We start from the raw sequence: 18805 nt of genomic DNA, 5'->3' as shown, positions 1-18805 counted from the left end.
GTAAATAAGAAAAAACAAAAGAATAATAAGAGGAAACTATTAATTAACATCTTGCACGTTCACGGTTCAGTATCATTAGTACATGATGTATTTTTATCGCTTATTAAGGTAACAAAAGTTTAAAAAACTTCATACTATGTGAAATATTGAATAAAAGTATACTATTAAGTACGCATTATATTTTTTCCACTTGAAATTCGGTTCGTTGGCTCGTAAACGAGTTTCGTTGCAATTGTTCGTAGGAGTTCATTAAAAGTGTAAATAGTTTTCGCCCGTGTAAATGGAAACAGATGTTCCATAGATTCAATCGAGCTGCAAATTTCCTGGTTCGTACGCGAGTCGTTCATTAAGAGAGCATAAGGTTCGTATAAAAAGTAAATCGGTCTCTTCCTCTGGTCTGGATCGGGGTCGCCGCTGAGCCCACAATTATTTTGTGGAATTAAGAAGTGCATGACCTCGCAAGGCTGTCCCCGCTTATCACTGCAAGATCTCGATAACACAGTTGTTCAAGAACTCGAAATATTTGAGATTCCAGTCGAAAAAAATATTTTTTTTTTGAAGCTTGCTCAAGTAGTTCGATTATTCGAATAGGTCGAAGAAGTTCGTGCAACTCGATTATTCAAGTTGATTGAAAAATTCGAGTACTTGGTTCGGTTCCAATATATCCAAGCCAAGTAAAGCTCGAGTACCTTTCGAAACATGTACTTCCTCAAACAATCGACAAAAATATTAATCTCGAAGAGATTATAAACTGTACAAAGTATGTAAAATATTCCGTAATATAGGGAATATTTCCCAATTTTTGGGGTGAATTCAACAGACAAAAGTAACGAAAGCAATTCGTAGGAACGATTGTTCTACCTGACCTCATTTCAGAACTGTTATCGTCGATAAGAATTGAATGAATCGTGGAACGAGACATTTTGAGCGAAAGTATATTCGAAGGGCAATTGAGTGTTTGGTAAGTAAGTACGGTTTATACTAATTTTTGAGAAAGCTAGTATTAACGATAATTTAATCGTTATTTAAAACGAATCGCTTTGTTCCTTTTTGTTGCATTTTTATCGCGCGAAGAAGTATAAATTAAAAGTTCGATAACAGATTGGAGATGCTGTTATTTTAGCTTTATAATTAATTAAATTCTATACTTTGAGAGAACAAATTGTCGATCCTTCTGTCTATATTACTCATGTTAGGTCTCTGACGTGTTGTTTATGATATAAACTTAAATTTATGCATACTTAAATTTGCTGGTTTACGTTGAATCGTTTCAAATAATATTTTAAAGTAATTTCTCTTTTAAATCGAATTCGTGTAATGGTGAACGTATAATTTGTCAAATAGAAATGACGCAAACAGTTCGTACGAACGATTGTTCCATCTGACCTCTTTTTGAAACTGATATCAATAATAAAGATAGTCGATTGTATTGTGAAAATACATATTTTAAGTTGAATCATGTAGGGCAATTAAATGTTTGGTAAATAAGTACAATTGATGTTAATTTCGAAGAAATCTGGCGGTAAGGATAATTTGATCATCAGTTGAATCGTTTTGTCATTTATTACATAATTATCTCGCGGAGAAGTGTGAATTCCATGAATTCGAATTTTTGGAAAATTAATTTTCATTATACATGTGTATGGTGCAGGGTAGGCATAAAGCTTCGTAAATATTTAAATTTGAAGGAGTTAACGAAACGTACAATCTTGTACAGTGTTTGTATTAGGTCATTCGATAAGTAATGTCGTCTCTTATCGTACTTTAAATAAACACTTGAATCGCATCTCGGCGATGTGTTTATAGAAACTTCTTTCTATGTAGCTTAAAGAGTGCTCTCTCGACAGTCTATCGGTTGCGTTCGATGCAGTTTGATCGACATTTTTCACTTGAAAAAAAATTTGAAAATGAGCGTGTGCGAACTTCATTTGCGGCATTGTACGCTATATGAATTTAAAAAAGATAGTACAACTACGGATACGGATGTATGGTGAACATGCTTTGAATTTGAGAAAATGTCAAAAATGGTTTTCCAAATTTCGAAAAGGTGATTTTGACCTTTCCGACGAATCGAGATCCGGTCGACCAACAGCGTTCAATCCTGAGGCATTGAAAACTTTAATCGAGTTAGAACCACAAGTAACTACCGATGAAATTGTTGAGAGATTAGGCAGTAGCAGCAGTACTGTCTATAGACATTTAATACAATTGGGAAAAGTATCGAAACTGGGAAAATGGGTACCGCATGAACTGACGGTTTCTAACCGTATCCAGCGCATGAACATTCGTGCTTCCCTGCGAGATCGACGAAATAATCGTTCGTTTCTCGATCAGATTATCACTGGTGACGAAAAATGGGTCTTATACTGCAATCACAAACGAAAACGTCAATGGCTATCACCTGGTCGATCATCTTTACAGTGCCCAAAACCAGAGCTTCATCCCCGAAAAGTTTTGTCACGCGTGTGGTGGGATATTAGAGGATTTATTCATTTTTGGCGTTTAAAGCAAAATCAGAGCGTAACAGCTGAGATTTACAGTCAACATCTTGAACGTTTTCAAGCAGCGTTAGTGGAAAAACGACCATCGGTAGTGAATCTCAAAGGTGTTCTATTCCACCACGATAACGCTAGGCCACACACATCAAGGATAATAGTAGAAAAAATAAAAAATTTCAATTAGGAACTTCTGCCACACCCACTATACTCTCCGGATCTTGTCCCAAGCGATTATTATCTATTCCGGTCGATACAACATTTTTTAAGTGGAAAAAATTTCAATAGCGAGGATGTAAAATCAGCATTAAATGAGTATTTTAATTAAAAATCCCAGAAGTTTTTCGAAAATGGAATAAGAAAGTTGACCGATAGATGGGAAAAGGTCATCGAAATTGATGGTCAATATATCGATGATTAAAAATAAATGCAAGTATTAATTTTTTTCACCGAAAGTCACCGTGAAAAAACGACTTTACTTATGGGATGACCTAATATTTACAATCGATATCGTGCAGTCCTCTACCAGAATTACTTGCAATCTATACTGTGAAAGTATTTTAAGAATCAACGTGGAACTGTTACTCGTAAAAAAGGAACCGAGCAAATAATGCGATAACACAAAGGTTGATACCATAAATAATGTTCGAAAGATTATACTGGACACGTTTTTCTGTTGTGATTGCGTCGTGCAACGTAATATTGGTATTGAACAAATTGTAGAACTGTATCGGTATACGTAAACGCACACAGAACTGTGTACTCGGTTTGTTTTTCCGAGTTTATAATCGAACACTTTTATTGGACGGTATTGTCTCGTTCGAGTGAACGATCCTATAATTATTTTGAGCATTGTGATTGAATAAAATGTAGCGAGACTCTTATAATAGCTACATTCATTATTGAACCTTTATACTCGATTCCATACTCGTTGAATTCGATCAACGAATGGAAATTGTTCCGTAACTTTTATCGTTTTGCAATTAACTCGCAATTGTCCCGATTTTCTTGCAGTTTTAATAATAACGCGCTTGAAAACGTTCTACGAAACATAATAAAACTTAATGATCGAACATCGGATGGTATCGTACTCGTTAAATATCGAGTCTCTGGCTAAATATCGTATTCGGCACGATAAACGACTTCTTTCGGAAGATAAACGTGATACGGAGAGAGAAAAAAAAACCGGAGTTAAATCAAATGTCTTCAACGAATTGAATATTTAGAAGAATTATTCATTTTCGACGTAAATCGACGAACAGAATATTCTAAAATGTCCCTAATTTGTAAAATCCGATGACGCAACGTACACGGTCCGAGCGCGGTATCGCGAGCGAGCTTTTTCATTCTGTGGAAGAAGATGAAGATCTGGCGGAAGGAAAGACAGGGGGATCGAGAGATACGCACGTGATCATCGTGGCCACTGTTAAATTGATAGCAACTCATACACAATGAACTTCATTTATAATCGCCGACTCTAACTCGAGCTACTTCGGATGGTTACGAAATGCCAGGAGCAAATCTCAACGTCGCCTCCACGTCTCTCTGCCAAACGTCGAACTCGAAATGACGAACGTGAGAGATCTGCCTCTGGCATCGATACAATCACGTTTTCCCTCGAATAGCACGCCTTGTGCATTTGCAACGCGATACCGACACACTGTAAAAAAAAACAATCTGGTGATTTACATTACCCGAAAAGGAGGTTGTATGTCGAACATCAGGTACGGAAGAGACTACCGTGTATTTGATAAAGTATCATTTTTAGAGAACGCTTGACTTACGCAGGATCCATTTTAGCGAACGTAGATCTCACTTTCGTAGCGTATAAAAATAAAACGAAAGATTGTCAAACATTTGTCCCGTGTGACCTTGTTCTCGAGTTACCATCGTATTTGTATTCCATATAGTTCTTATTGCAAACTGATCCAATGTAATTTGTTCCAGTTAGACTGTACTAATCTGATTAAATAGCGCCAGTATGGGTATCATAAGGCGTAAAGTGAAAGAAGCAGTGATTGTAGAAGATAGGAGACATTTTTAGCAACAGTAGCGTAGATTTTTGTGGATCGCTATAGAGTAGCTTCGAAGCATGAGATAAGTGGGAAGCGTGATAATGTTTAGAACACGGTTAGTAATAATGGAAAATAATGTTAAGTTTCAGAACGTTATCGATTTGTGTACAGAGATGCTTTGGTCGGTACCTTTTATAACCTTCCGATCGATTAAAATCCTCCATGGAAAAGTAAGTTATCTCGAATGATCGAGTATAATCGGGTGATAGATGATTTTCGTTGGATCGTAAGATTTCCATTTATTGATTACGGATTAAATAAAGTACTCTACATCTCGCGCGATCGTTATTAACGGCTTAAAAATAATCCTACGGTACACTTTGCTCGGTGCACGATTTATAACAGGTGTATCAATCACGAGACCCGATTTATTAGATTTTGCGGGCCTCTTCACCTTTTTCTCATTTTTTATTTATTTATTTTTTTTTTTATATTATTCTTCATTTTTACTTTTTTTTTCATTTTTTTTTATTGTTATTTATTTTTATTTCTTCATTCTGCTTATTTTTTTTATTATCTTTATTCTTCCTATTATTCATTTTTTTTTTCATTTTATTTTATAATATTTTGTCAATTGCATACTGTCTGTGTTAGAGAGTACAGCTTTACTGAATAACGAAGAATAACAAACACTCTAAACATCGATATTGATCCAAAATTTTATCTCAAACTTTTTAAAGTATTAAATGAAATGATATAATTTTATTTCGGACAAATCGTCCCTATGTCGTTTTATAAATGTATTTTTTGATTTATTTTCATGGAAAATACTGCGATCTTCACAATCGTAAACATGTTTTCTTGTGTTGGTGATGACTGAAAAATTATCTTCAAAATATTGTTGACTACTGTAAACTACCAAAATAAGTTCGCCAAGCTCGATTTAGGCAAAGAAAACTAAGCTTTTTATAACTATCTGTTATTATCGATAAACTTTTCATTGATATTAATTAGTACTTATGTATTTTTCATTTTAGTTATTCAAGTTTTTCTAGATAAACATATTGTAGAATATCTATGGTTTTCAAGAAAGATAAAATTACAAGAATGTTTTACAAAGTACTCAAATATCTAAAGATGTCGCGGATAAGTAGTGTCGTAGAAATATTTACTTTCAACATTTCACAAGTACGACAGTATTGCTAGTTATCTAAGTCGAAATGTATTTCCTCTGTTAACAGTGACTTTATCGCAGAAAAGTAACAGTTAATATTATCTACGGATAAGATTATACAAATGATAAAAAATGTACTTATCTTAAATGCTTCAAAGATATTGAGATTTCTAATTTTTAGGTAAATAGTTTCTTTTGAAAGATTGCACGAGTCATGGTTTGTACGTTTGTTGTATCGAATGCTTAAAATAACGACCGTTCGTTCGAACGCAGACTTTTACGTGTTTCCTCGCTGAATTCTGTACACGTACAAAGTTCACGCGCTGAACTTTTAAAGTATCAGCCATTTTAGAGCATGCGTGGTTGTACGAAGAACTATTTACCTACAGCTCGAAAAGCCTAATATCTCTGAAACAATCACTCTTCGGACCCATGTTTCCGTTATGTCATTTTATCCTACACAATGAATTCTATCAACGTCTCTATCATTTATACCTACACTTACTTATGCACCGTATACCGGATGCGTCACGCATTTGGGACGGTTGCTTCGTTAAAGATAGAAAGAAATGGTAGAGGAAAAAGGTGAATCGTGCACCAAGTTTTACCTTCATATGACCTCACTTTTTTATAAATACAACGATACAAGTGAGCTTCTTTGTAAATCTAATCGTATACTATTTAGATAAAGGACTTTCTTACTATTCTGGATGTAAAAATATGATAGAAAAATAGTTCGTTCGAAAACGAATAAAAGATATTTCATAATAAAAAATCCGAAGAATCTCTGAAATATCATCTCGAATAAATCCTATTTAAGAAACTTGAAATATTTCGCGAAATATTCAATTTTCGAAAACTTTTCCCTAACACAGAGTGTTCCAAAAATCAGTCTCATATTTCATTTTTAAGCAACTGCTGAAAGAAACAAAAGACTACTGATTTGTGTACATGTAACATTTATCAAAATTTGGAAATTAAAAAGATATGTTCCCTGGCATATATTTTCGTTTAATTGTTCCAGAGTTCTGGGTTCATTACCTTGCCTTTAGGTTAAGGAAGGTTCGAAGGTTAAAATGAAATTTTTCTTAAAATGAAAATATTCTCAAATACGTGCAATGATTGATTAAAAAAGAAACAGACGATTCACCGAAATAGGGTTTACAGTCACGTAAAGATCGTTTTCCAGAAATCCCGAAGGAAGAAATCGGGGACTATCGGGTCGACCAAACGATGTCACCACTTGTGGATATCAAGCGGTCTGGAAACGCGTCTTTCGGAACTTGTATCATATCGCGTGCCGTATGAGCTGTGGCGTCATCCTGTTGAAACCACATGTTTTCCAAGCCTAACTCGACCATTCTGCGCGATAAAAAATTTCACAACGTATCTCGATAACGTATATCAGTAACCGTTAACGAATTTTCATTGTCATCTTCGAAAAAATACAGGCCAATGACACCTCCTAACGATATTCTGTAACAATCGTAACGATCGTTCGTGAACTAACGGATTTTTAACATTTCTGTAACAAAAATTCAACGTCATCGTTAACAACGTTCATCATCGTTTTGCTAGATTCTCGTCTACATTGATAATTATCTTTCTCAAGATGCCAAATCGATTGAATTTTCTAAGGGAATAATTGCAGATCTTTGGTCAAAATGTTATGTAAAACAGTCCTCGAAAGACTCAATTCCTGAGCACGATGACGAATAAAGGTGTCTGGTTCTTCTTTAACACTGTCACCGACATTTTGAATATTTTCTAACGAATGTCCCGTTAGAGAATGTCGAAAACGTGGTTTATATACTACAGTATGAAACACTCGTGAATTCTCGGTCAAACGTTTAATCGTTTTGCGTCGGAGCATATGATTTCAACCGAATTTTTTGTGTAATTTTCTTATACGTAATATTAGTGATTTATAATGTAAGATTCTACGATAAATGCACGGTTCGTGAATTGTGTAACGTTCCGTGACAAATCGCCCGCGCATCTGCTTCGAAACTGTAAAATAACAAACGACTGCATCACGTTGTATCAGAGTGTGCAGGTAATAGAAATATGAGACTGCTTTTCGGAACACTGGGTACCTTCTGTACGCGGAGTTTGAGAGAAATTGGTGAATTTAAAAAAAAAGAGAGAGAAAAACAATAGATGCTTTCGTAAAAAAAAAAAAAGAAACGCAATTCACTTTGCAGGTATATCGTTGCACTTATGATAAAAATGTGCTCATAGAAGGTCTCGTCATATCATACTTATTTTCGTCGAGACATATCGTTTCATTAGAAAAGAAAGAAAATGCAATCGAGAAGCTTTCTGGAAAAAGGTAAGAAAGAATGGCGAATCGTGTAAATTACGTTACGTTTCGGTTTTTTTTTAAAATTCATAATTTGTATCGATAGCAAACATCTTTCAATGAACTTTGTCGTATCTACGAATTGCAAAATATGAATTTCTTACCCACGATAAAGTCGTTTTGAAAATTGAATCGACCATCGTGACCCCGTTGGGAACCTAACAACGATTTCACGTTTTATTCAACGATAAGTATCGCCTCGATTTTAATCGGTGGAATATCAACCCTAACGTGTTTCTTTGGTGTTTTCGATTTATCGCATCCGCGCAATATATTGTTCTTCCATAATTAAAACTATCGTAACAGATACGATTAGACGCTTCCGTACTCCCATCGTGTTATAAAGTTAGAAACCCGAGTTCCGTGTGGAATCATTTGTGCCCCAAAGACTTGGCGGGTACAAGGAAAGCTCGAAGGTTAAAACGAAATTTTTTTGGGAACATTCTTAAATACGTGCAATGATCGATCGAAGACGGGTTCACGGTCTCGTAGAGATGCGTTTCCAGAAAGCTCTTGAATCGTAGTTTGCAGGTGCATCGTTGCACTTATGGTAAAAGCGTACTCATAGGAGAGACACACACACCTGGTCGTATCGTTCGACTTTCTCCTTCGCGATTTTGTTCCGTCTTGGACGAGACGGTAGATACGCGATCCGTCCCAATTGCACGACGCGCCCTCGTGTGTAGGACGCGAGGTGCAAACGGGTTGACTGATTACCGATAACGACCACGCATTATTTTTCTCCTAGAATACACCGCAAGCACTGAAGCAGTACCGTTCGCTTTATGGGTGCCTGGGTTGACGATCGTTTTGCGGCGGAGGAGGCGGTCCCGATTGACCAGGGCCCGAAAAGAAGGAAGACTTCGAGCATTCTGGGCCACGTTTGCGATGGTGGCGGTCCAGGTGCGATTTATCAGCCTTCAAAGAACTTTAAATCGTCCACGTCCTCAGCGTCGTTGTTGCCGTTACGCCGTCAGTTCACCAGACAGCTGTACGAGTGGCCGTGCTTACCGTTGTTCAAGTCAAGGACGAAACTAGACCGGTTCCGGATCGGTTCGTACGTCGTGGTTATTCGTGCGTTTTAACTTTTTTGTAGCTGTGCGTGCGCGTGTTTCGAGTGCCGCGGAAATCGAGAAGAGAGAAACCGAGGGGAGGGAGAGAGAGAGAGAAAGAAGAGAAACGGAAGAAACAACGAAATCGTTTCGCGTTCTCATCGGGGAGCAACGGTCTTGAACGTGTACGCGATTTTGTTATCGAGACGGGAGAGAAACGACAACAACGGAATCGTGTTGTTCACCAAGGGAAAAGGGATACGAGTCGGAGAGGTTCGATGTCGTTACGTTGGCTTCGAGACGACCACCGCGTCCAATAGAGAGCAGGCTCGTCCTTGTTCTCGGTGTCATCGTCGTCATCATGGCCGACTGGGCCAAGTTCAACGGTGAGGAGAAGCTGAGCCAATCGAGGGAGACGATTAAAACAGAGAGCATCCGAGGGGACGAGATCGTCGCGGATTCGCGCGGTGATCTAAAGAACGGTGAGATCGCGACTAGGAAGAGCGACGAGGAGTTTCTGATCGAAAGGAAACGTTCGTCCGGTCACAGAACACCGCAGGAGACGACACCGCGCGCGATCGAAACGAGAAACGTCGGGGACGCGACACTGGTGGAATTAAATTTCACCAAGGAGGCTCCACGGTTGAGAAAGAAGTCCGATCAAATCGGTATACTCTTGGAGGAGCAATCGAAGCCGTTGAACGACCAGAGTTACGAGAATGACGCTGCGATCGAGAAATCGGAGGACGAGGAGGAGAGCAATTGCTTGGACGCGAGCTACAACATCTACGACGTGCCAGGTTCGAGAATACGACAAGAGGCCAGACAGGAACTGAAGGAGCTCTCGTTGAACTCGGTGAGACGTTCGGACACCCTGTACAACGAGGTCGTTCACAGTCCGCAGAAACATAAGAGCGTGTTCACGGAGAGGAACTCGATTTTCGGTTCGCCCACGAGGATTCTATCGTCGAAGAATCACTCAGTGTCCGAAACCAGCACCGAGAAACTCGTCAATGGTAAATCACCGAGAGAGGACAAGCAACAGCATCACGTACAGTTTAACAAAGATTCGAAGAAACAATGCCCCCGCGACGAGAGATCGCTACCGAGTCCCTCGATAGCCGCTTCGGCCACCAGTAGCTCCGAGGTTAATACTAGTTTGGGACAACTGTGCGAAGCCGCTCCACCGGACGGTGGTTGGGGATGGGTGGTAGTGGCAGCCTCTTTCATGGTCAACCTTATAGCGGACGGGATCACGTTCTCCTTCGGCGTGATCTACGTTGAATTTTTAAACTATTTCGGCGAGGGTAAATCGAAGACCGCTTGGATAGGCAGTCTCTTCATGGCGATGCCGTTGCTTTCGGGTCCAGTGGCCGGTTTTCTAACGGACAGGTACGGTTGTCGAAGGGTTTCCATAGCAGGTAGCATTCTAGCCACGACGGGCTTCGTGATCAGCTCTTACGCCAACTCGATGGAAGTTTTGGTTTTCACTTTCGGAATTCTAGCCGGTTTCGGTTTGTCCCTCTGCTTCGTGGCGGCCGTGGTCATCGTTGCTTACTACTTCGACAAGAAGAGGTCCTTCGCCACCGGTTTGTCCGTTTGCGGAAGCGGCATCGGGACGTTCATTTTCGCACCCGTCACCCAATATCTTCTAGCCGAGTACGGTTGGCGTGGAACCACGCTGATTCTTGCCGGATTGTTTTTGAATTTGGCCGTCTGCGGTTGTCTGATGAGGGATCTGGAATGGACCACCACCAGGGCAAAAGCAAAAACCGAGGAGAGACGAAAGAACCGCGAAAAGAGGAGGTCCAGGGTGCAAAGTTCCAGCGTGGACTCGATCTCCGCTAACAGTTCGCTGAACACCCTCGCGATCATGGAGAATCTTCGTCTTCAAGAGGAAGAGGACGGTGAAAAATTGTTCTCGAGTCTCGTGAGTCTACCGACTTTCGTGAAAAACGGAGAACGGGTCCCGTTGGAGGTGTTGGAGTTGCTGAGCACACGTAAAAACGTTTACAACGTCTTGTTGCAAAATTATCCGAGTCTCCTCATATCGTCGAGAAGCTTCAGCGATTCCGGGGCGCTTCACGATCAGCTCAGCACACCGTCCGCGAGGTTCGTGCCGACGCCGAGTTCCTTGTCGGAGCTGAAAGACGACGAGAACAAAGACAAGGTCTCGTCGAATGACGATCAAGCTCTTCAGCAGCAGGCGAACGCCGCGTGGCGTTTGTGGTGGTCGAAAAAGATGAATCTGGACACCACTTTGAGACGGTCCAACACTCTACAGCACACGAGGCTCCTGCCCACCGCTTATCTGAAGGACATCAGAATGCATAGACACAGCCTTACCTACCGAGGTGCCATGTTAAATATACACCGATACCGGCTAAGGGCCTCCAGTTGTCCCGATATTTATAGAAACTCGATGACCACCATAGCGAAGACGAAGCTCGTTTGGTACGCTGGTCTCTGGGACCTCATTGTCGATATGCTCGACTTCTCGCACTTCTCCGACTCGCGTTTCTTGCTCTTCGCCATCAGTAATTTCCTCCTGCACACATGGTACGACGTGCCTTACGTCTATCTTACGGACAATGCTATCGAGATGGGGTTCAGCGAAACCGATGCTTCCATCCTGATATCGGTGATCGGGATCACGAATATGGGCGGTGAGGTAAGTAACGATCGTTTTAAATAATATTGATTTCTCCCTTTAATCGAATTCTTGCAACGGTAACCGTAATCGCGAACGTTTATCATAATTTGATGGGGGAAAAATGAAGCGAACAATTCGTACGAACGATCGTTCCATCGTGATATCGTTACAAAATTGTTATCACCGATAAGGTGCACATTGTATTATACCTGTAAAAATTTGGTTAAGTACGGTCGATGTTAATCTCCGAGAAAGTCGGTGTTAACGATTATTTAATCGTCGTTCGAAACGAAACGCTTCGTTGTTATTTATTGCGTTACTACGTTGTACGCGACGTACCTGGCAAACGTCTGGCGCGGTATAATAATAATCGATCAAACCCGATGTTTTAAAAGAACAACGTGAATCATTTTGATTGCACGTTGAAGGGTAAATTTCGTGTTTTTATTTCTAAATCGCTGTACATGTTGAGAGTCCAGTCTACGTAGCGTGTCGTGTACGGTATGCGAATTAAGGGTGATGTAAAGATCAAGATTAAATTTATTAGTCTACTTCAAGTCGTTTTAGATAATATCCTGGTGTCATTTTTCCTTTTAATCGAATTTTTCCCGTGATAGCTGCCACCGCAAAAGTGTAATGGAACAACCGCAGGGACGTTCACCTCAAAATCTGGCGTTAGAAGCGCGCATTGTACTCTACGTTGCTTAATGTTGGCTTGTCACGTTGTCGACGTGTCGATAATTCCAAATATCGATGTTCGTTGTTCAACGGGTTCTCTCCTTCGTACCATTACTTTGCTCCTTTATGTGTTCCAATATTAGTTCGCCTCGCTGCTATTTATCGGTCACTAAAGAATGGTTATTTCCACTTGCTGGTTCACCGAGGCATAATTTCTGAAAGGGACGATGTTCATGGACGCGAATAAAATTTCTACAAATTTAAATATCAAAGCTACTTTTTCTTCTCCGTGATTATTATCGTTATTATTTTTTTATACGTATTTAAATCGCAAATACGCGGTATCATTATGCAGTCATCGATGAGTATCTTTCGTCTAAAATTGAACGACCCATTTGACTCGATCGCCGTAAATACTTTCGTTGTTCGCGACACGAAAAAATACCTCGATTAACGGGATATATATTTTCAAGATGTAATTTCAGAGACTCCGAGGTTACACGTATAACGCGGTCTTGAATGAAAAAAAAAAAACATTTGTAAATTTAATGCTATCTCCGTCGTCGTCGAGCATTTTAAATCGATCGTAATATTTACTCCGAATAAATAACTTATTCCGGGTGTATTTGTATTCGTCTAATGGTCAAACATTTACCGTAGTCGTGACCGAGTTAACGAGCTCGTACGCGGTAAAAGTGGCTAAAAATTGTTCAGGTTCGAGATTTCCGCGACAGCGTGCTCGAAATGTAGGACATATTCTTATCGCGAGTAACAAGCAGGTAGATCGATGGCACATGTAAGATTGATTGCTTCGTTAAAATGGGAAATCTCTTTAAATGTTCGTATTACGTCAATGTCGTCTTAGGTCGATCGGTGACGCGCCACGTCAGTATCTCTTACCCTCCTTGATCTCATTTCATTGTAAAACTCCCTTTGACCGTGAGTCTACGTCACGCAAGGGTTATTCGAGGGACACGGTGGCGACATAGAAATAGTTCTCGGAAAATTTATCCCTCGACTATCGATTCGATGATACAGTATACTTTTAGCTTTATGTAAGATCTTGTCAATGACAACACGGAATGTTGCGTACGTATATTATTCCCCTTGAAATTTCCTTTGAAATTTAATCGTAAAGTATTATTAAGCCTTTCCACTCGAGAGGCGATCCTCGATCGCCATTTAATTCGGTGTACTTTCTTCAATTCGGAAAACCATCGTGGTTTGGAATTGAAATTAAAATTCAATTACACCTTTCTTGTAAGATGTAAACATATGTATACGAAATGTTGAAATGAAAATGCTCCGTTTTAAATTAATTACACGATTTGAAGGATTTCATCGAGGTGCTAGTTTCTGGTAACAGAAAAGCTTCGAGTGCAAAGGGTTAAGTATATTCGATATCGAGGAGATTAACTGTTCTTTACGTGAAAGGATTGCACGAGAATCGATTGAATTTACAAAAATCGAGCGTTTAAATGTTATAGAAAAATCGTATGTTTCTTTTCAGATTCTCCTCGGCTGGGCGGGTGATAGGGCATGGGTAAACGCATCTATTGTATACGCGATATGTATGGCGCTCTGCGGTGCGGTCACGGCTTTAATACCCATGGTGGTTAGCAGTTACTACACTTTGTGCGCAATATCTGGTGCTTTCGGACTATTCATCGGGGCGAACTACAGTCTCACCAGCATTATCCTCGTCGAATTGATCACATTGGAGAGGTTCACAAACGCTTACGGCCTGCTGCTTCTGGTTCAGGGTGTCGCTAATCTCATGGGCCCCCCACTGGCTGGTAAGAGAGAAACGAATTTGCAACGGACTGGCAATTACACGGTGAACGCAAACTGTCGATTCGTTAACGAAACTCTTTTATTAACCCCTACTCCGCAACTGGGGAACATGGGCGCTTGGCGCCTGATATCGATGTCGTGCTTGCAGAACTATCAACGAGAGGGATTCGATTGGTCGTTCAAGATCGCTTTCACGATCATCAATCGTATTGGACGCGAGCGCCACGAGCTTACCGAACAATGTGAAGAGGATAACTCCTCGATGGTCTTGAACACTTTATTTTATTTTATTTTATTTTTTTTTTTTTTTTTTTGGGTTCAACTATAATCAACCGTTACAGAAAATACTCTTCACGAGTCTCTAAGCTGTCTTATCGTCGCGAAGAAAATAGCCCCGATTTTATTCAACGAACGAATCTATCAGACGCTGATACTATATCACGAGCAATATTGTCGTGCTGTCTGTAAACGCGTCGATAGTATTGAAAGGGTTAAACTAAAAGGAAACGATACAACAACATTGGCGTTAGAGTTCATTAGCGTTTCCTGGCTTCTCCCAAGAAAATATAATCTGCAAAGTTGCATTGGGATTTAAAGAAGTTCGCGCGGTGCGATGAAAATTAATTTTGTTTTGTTTTATATATAGATATAAATATATGTGTATATATATGTCTGTGTGTTACACAATTACGCGTCATAAGTCAAAGATGGTATATAACACATCCGTGTTCGACTTACGACATGTAATACAATACGCATGGTTAATAGTATTAGTATACGTGGAAGGTCGAAGGTAGGAAGATCAATTATCGGTCCACTGCCCACGGTAACTTGGAACCTCGATGAGTTATACGATCGTAACTGGCTTTGAAGTTCCACGGCCCAGATGGAGCATCGTGTAATTACGAGTCGCGAATTCTATTGTCGTGAGATCGACAAAATTCCGTTAATCTAACCTTCACTTGGAGCAATTAACGCGTCAAAGCGCGAATATGTTTTCATTGTTTCAGGATGGCTGTACGATATCACGGGGACGTACGATCTGTCGTTTTACTTGGCCGGTTTGTTTATTGCGTTAAGCGGAGTGCTGCTGCTGGCGATGCCTTTAATTAGTCTGTACCGAAGATGCGTAAACGGATCGAAGAAAGAAGAAACCGATAAAGATTTTTCAAGCGTGCACAGCGTTTAAATTAGCCAAGGCTTGTCGATCGTCGTTTCAGGCAGGAAACATGTAGACGATACGCTCGACGTGCATTAAAACCAACGGAATTTATGGAAATAATATTTCCAGTAAAAGGAATTGCAATTCACAAGCTGTACAATTAATTTCGAATATCGCTGAGGCGGCACCATTTTATCTTCACCCGCGTCGCTCCGAAACGATTACCTGTTTTACATTTAATTGAACGTTCCTGGTTCCTTCGTAGAGTAGAAAAAAACACGCGTATACGCGGGATAACGAGCGTGTTCGACGCGCGAAACGACTGACCAAGAAAAAAAAACGCGATGTTCTTTGAACATCCACGATCTTTTCCATTAAAGAGTATTTTTCATTTTAAACGTGAGTCCTTTACAATTTAGAAAGAAACCGATTGTCGGCTTCGTTTACAATGCACACGCACAATAAGGTCAGTTATTAACAATAATAATGTCAATCGTGATTGAGAATCGCATTGCAACCGACCTGTGAAAATTTGTGTTCGTGCGTAAATTGATCACTGCAATCGACACCTTGTAATATTTACAGCAACGTCATAACCATATCGTACCGTGCAAAAAACAATGACCATAATGATACACCATCACGTTCACGTTATACGAAAATATGAAAAGAAATTGGCCAGTGGGGTGAAATTTTCAAATAGAAAACAGAGATTCGCGGTTAGTTATTATTAGAATAAAATGTACAAACTAAGACACCACGAAGATGGATGTAGCGATGAATCGAGTGGTCTGCAAATACTTGGCGAACAAGTTTCGTTTAAATCTTCAATCGTGAACAATTGAAAGCAGTTTGAATCTCAGGATAATTGTGAACGATAAAAATGATAAGTCGACGAATATTCAGCCAAAGTATTTTTTCACGTAGAGTAAACCAATGTCGTTTTATACCTTTTCTCAACATAATTATTTCTTTTTTAATTAAAAACGTTCCTTTCAGCGTAAATCTTTTCACTCGATTACGCGTAACATCTGACAGGTTATTTGAAAATAACGCCAAAGATATTACTGTAAATATGTGTCATGTGAAATATCGTTGAGGTACAACTTTAATAATGTATTCTTAATCAAATAGTTTCGTCGTTCTGTTGAGATTATTATTAATTACATCGAAACAAACGGAGAGAGAGGGCGGTATTGCTCCTCTCATTGTCATGTATGTATTGTACTCACGCGTGTTTTATGAAACACGCGCGTATTTTTGTATTAGTTTTGGGTCAAACAAAGACAAAAAGTGAGATTAATCGAATAACGAGCCAAGCATGCTCGATTAGCCATTTCAATAAATCTAGTTATCATTCTCCTTTGGTTCATGTACGTTTGTGCATGCAATGTTTGAAAAAAAAAAAAACATGTATGTAAATAGGCGTATGTGTATATATAATATAGCTTTTCTGTGATGATAAACCTGGATTTTACGAACTTTTCTAGCTACAATTAGATTAATACCTCCGTTTCCATAGCGTGTGCGTGCGTGCGTATACGTTAATTTCAACAACGCGTTGCCAGTTTATTTGCACCGCTATTATGTTCATCATAAGTGACACGAAGCAATATAATACAATATAATAAGATTATACAGGAACATTGTAATTGGCATTCTTCCACAATCGACGCAATTTATCTATTAAAACGGTGATGCTTATAACATTGTAAAATAAAATAAATTTTTTTAGTGTTATTTTAGAAATCAGTCAGTAACGAATAGATCGTATTTGAAATTTATAAAAATGGGTCGGAATAATTGTAATCTCTTAAAAAATACTATTTTCTAATAATGTTCGTACATTTAAAATTTGCTTTCAAGATTCTCAACTAGGGTATGGATATAACATCACGAGGCCTTTTTACAAAAAAAATTTTAAAATAGTCCTTTCTAAACACGGGCAATTCCATTGTTCGATAAGGAACCTATATAGGAATTACCGTTTATCTCGTATTTCGACGTAAAAAACTATTTGTACGTTTTGCCATTCAGTAATTCGTTCTATCATCGTGGTGCATTAAATTGTTCTACGGTGCGTGTGCTCGCGTTATGGTAGCATAATTTATTATGGACATAAAAATCCGTGCATTTCAAAATATACGAAATTAAGTTGGTCGGCCTCCTTGGTCGATAGACTTTTGTCAGTAGTATAAGTAGTTGTTAAGGTGAGCAAGCGAACTTACGTTTAACATATGCAGCTGTCTGTTTCTTTACGTATATTAGTTGAAACATCTGAAAGATGTGCCTCCAAGTAACTAAAGTTTTTCAGATTTCAAATATTGCTTATAATTTAATAAAGTACCAAGACTATCTAAGTATTAAATTCCTCTCTTGAAGACTCCTCTCGTTGGCTGTTATTCAGTAATTAGAATGTTCTCATTATCTCTTTATTAATAAGATATCCTATTACCCATTGTTGATAACCTCGAAACAATCGCTTGAACGTTTGAAAGTGGCTTAAAGTCTACACAGAGACAAGAGACAAAGAAAAAAATGAAAATTCAGTTCGTGGTAAGATAAAAATATGTTAGGACTTTTTCAAACTGTAAAACAGGAAAATCGGGACAGAATCGTTCTTTTAGATTTTACACATTTACAACTAAGAAAGCAAACTACAACTTTTACTATGTTGTTCAAAAATGGGTGATCTTTATAATCACTTGTTATCTAGACTTTCGTGAGCAGTTGTCTCAATGAGACGTGTAAGTCGTAGTAAAATGCAAATTTTTTTTTTATTATTATTTTCCATATTTACGAATACGGTGATCGATAGTAATAAAATTACTTAGGAGTTATCTGTTTTTGCTAGCATTTGTTTCTTAAAACGATGCAAGCACATTTGTTCGCTTAAATATTGTGAGATTAGAATTACGAAAATAATAATTTTACTTCTAATTTGCTTTGCAATTTACTTCGCGTAGAATTGTTTAATAATTTTCAAATAATAAGTTACTGCACACGATTGTCCAGCTAAAAGAACGATTTTGACAGAGTTACAGATATGTTCCATTGTAAATGGAGCACGGAGACTTACATTAAGACTCCATTTTAGACTTTACATAAACCGTTCTTGAATTGTATACATGTATACACATGTATATATACATATGCACACGGCTACACGTACACAGGTACACATCGTACACACATTCACGTATAAACGTATACTATTCACACCTACAGAAGTATAAAAATCTTATTTCAACAAAAATAAAGATAAAACTACAACTATACATTGTTTGTCTTTTCCAAATCCTACTGCTGTCCTCATATAAATTTGTAACGGTTTTGTAAAATGTTGCTAATAAATAATAGATAAATTATAATAAAAGGTCGTTAATACTTTTACCATTAATTCTGTCCTTTATAATACTC

The 18805-nt window shown here is 38.6% G+C and overlaps 1 protein-coding gene across 3 annotated transcripts in view; it reads left to right on the top strand.

Annotated features, from left to right (window-relative positions):
- Nucleotides 1–17023, top strand: part of LOC143148031 (monocarboxylate transporter 9) — a 33311-nt gene extending 16288 nt beyond the window's left edge. For all 3 annotated transcript variants that reach the window (XM_076313875.1, XM_076313876.1, XM_076313874.1), the window contains exons 2-4: nt 8795–11769; nt 13940–14225; nt 15234–17023. In XM_076313875.1, the coding sequence (XP_076169990.1) occupies nt 9460–11769; nt 13940–14225; nt 15234–15412 (2775 nt within the window). In that variant the 5' untranslated portion in view covers nt 8795–9459 and the 3' untranslated portion in view covers nt 15413–17023. The remainder of the gene's footprint in view (nt 1–8794; nt 11770–13939; nt 14226–15233) is intronic.
- The last annotated feature ends 1782 nt before the right edge of the window (nt 17024–18805 follow it).

This window comes from Ptiloglossa arizonensis, chromosome 6 (genome assembly GCF_051014685.1).
Source record: "Ptiloglossa arizonensis isolate GNS036 chromosome 6, iyPtiAriz1_principal, whole genome shotgun sequence".
Lineage (NCBI taxonomy): Eukaryota > Metazoa > Arthropoda > Insecta > Hymenoptera > Colletidae > Ptiloglossa > Ptiloglossa arizonensis.
The sequence above is the reverse complement of the archived record's forward strand: the minus strand, read 5'-3'. Positions and strand labels throughout refer to the sequence as shown.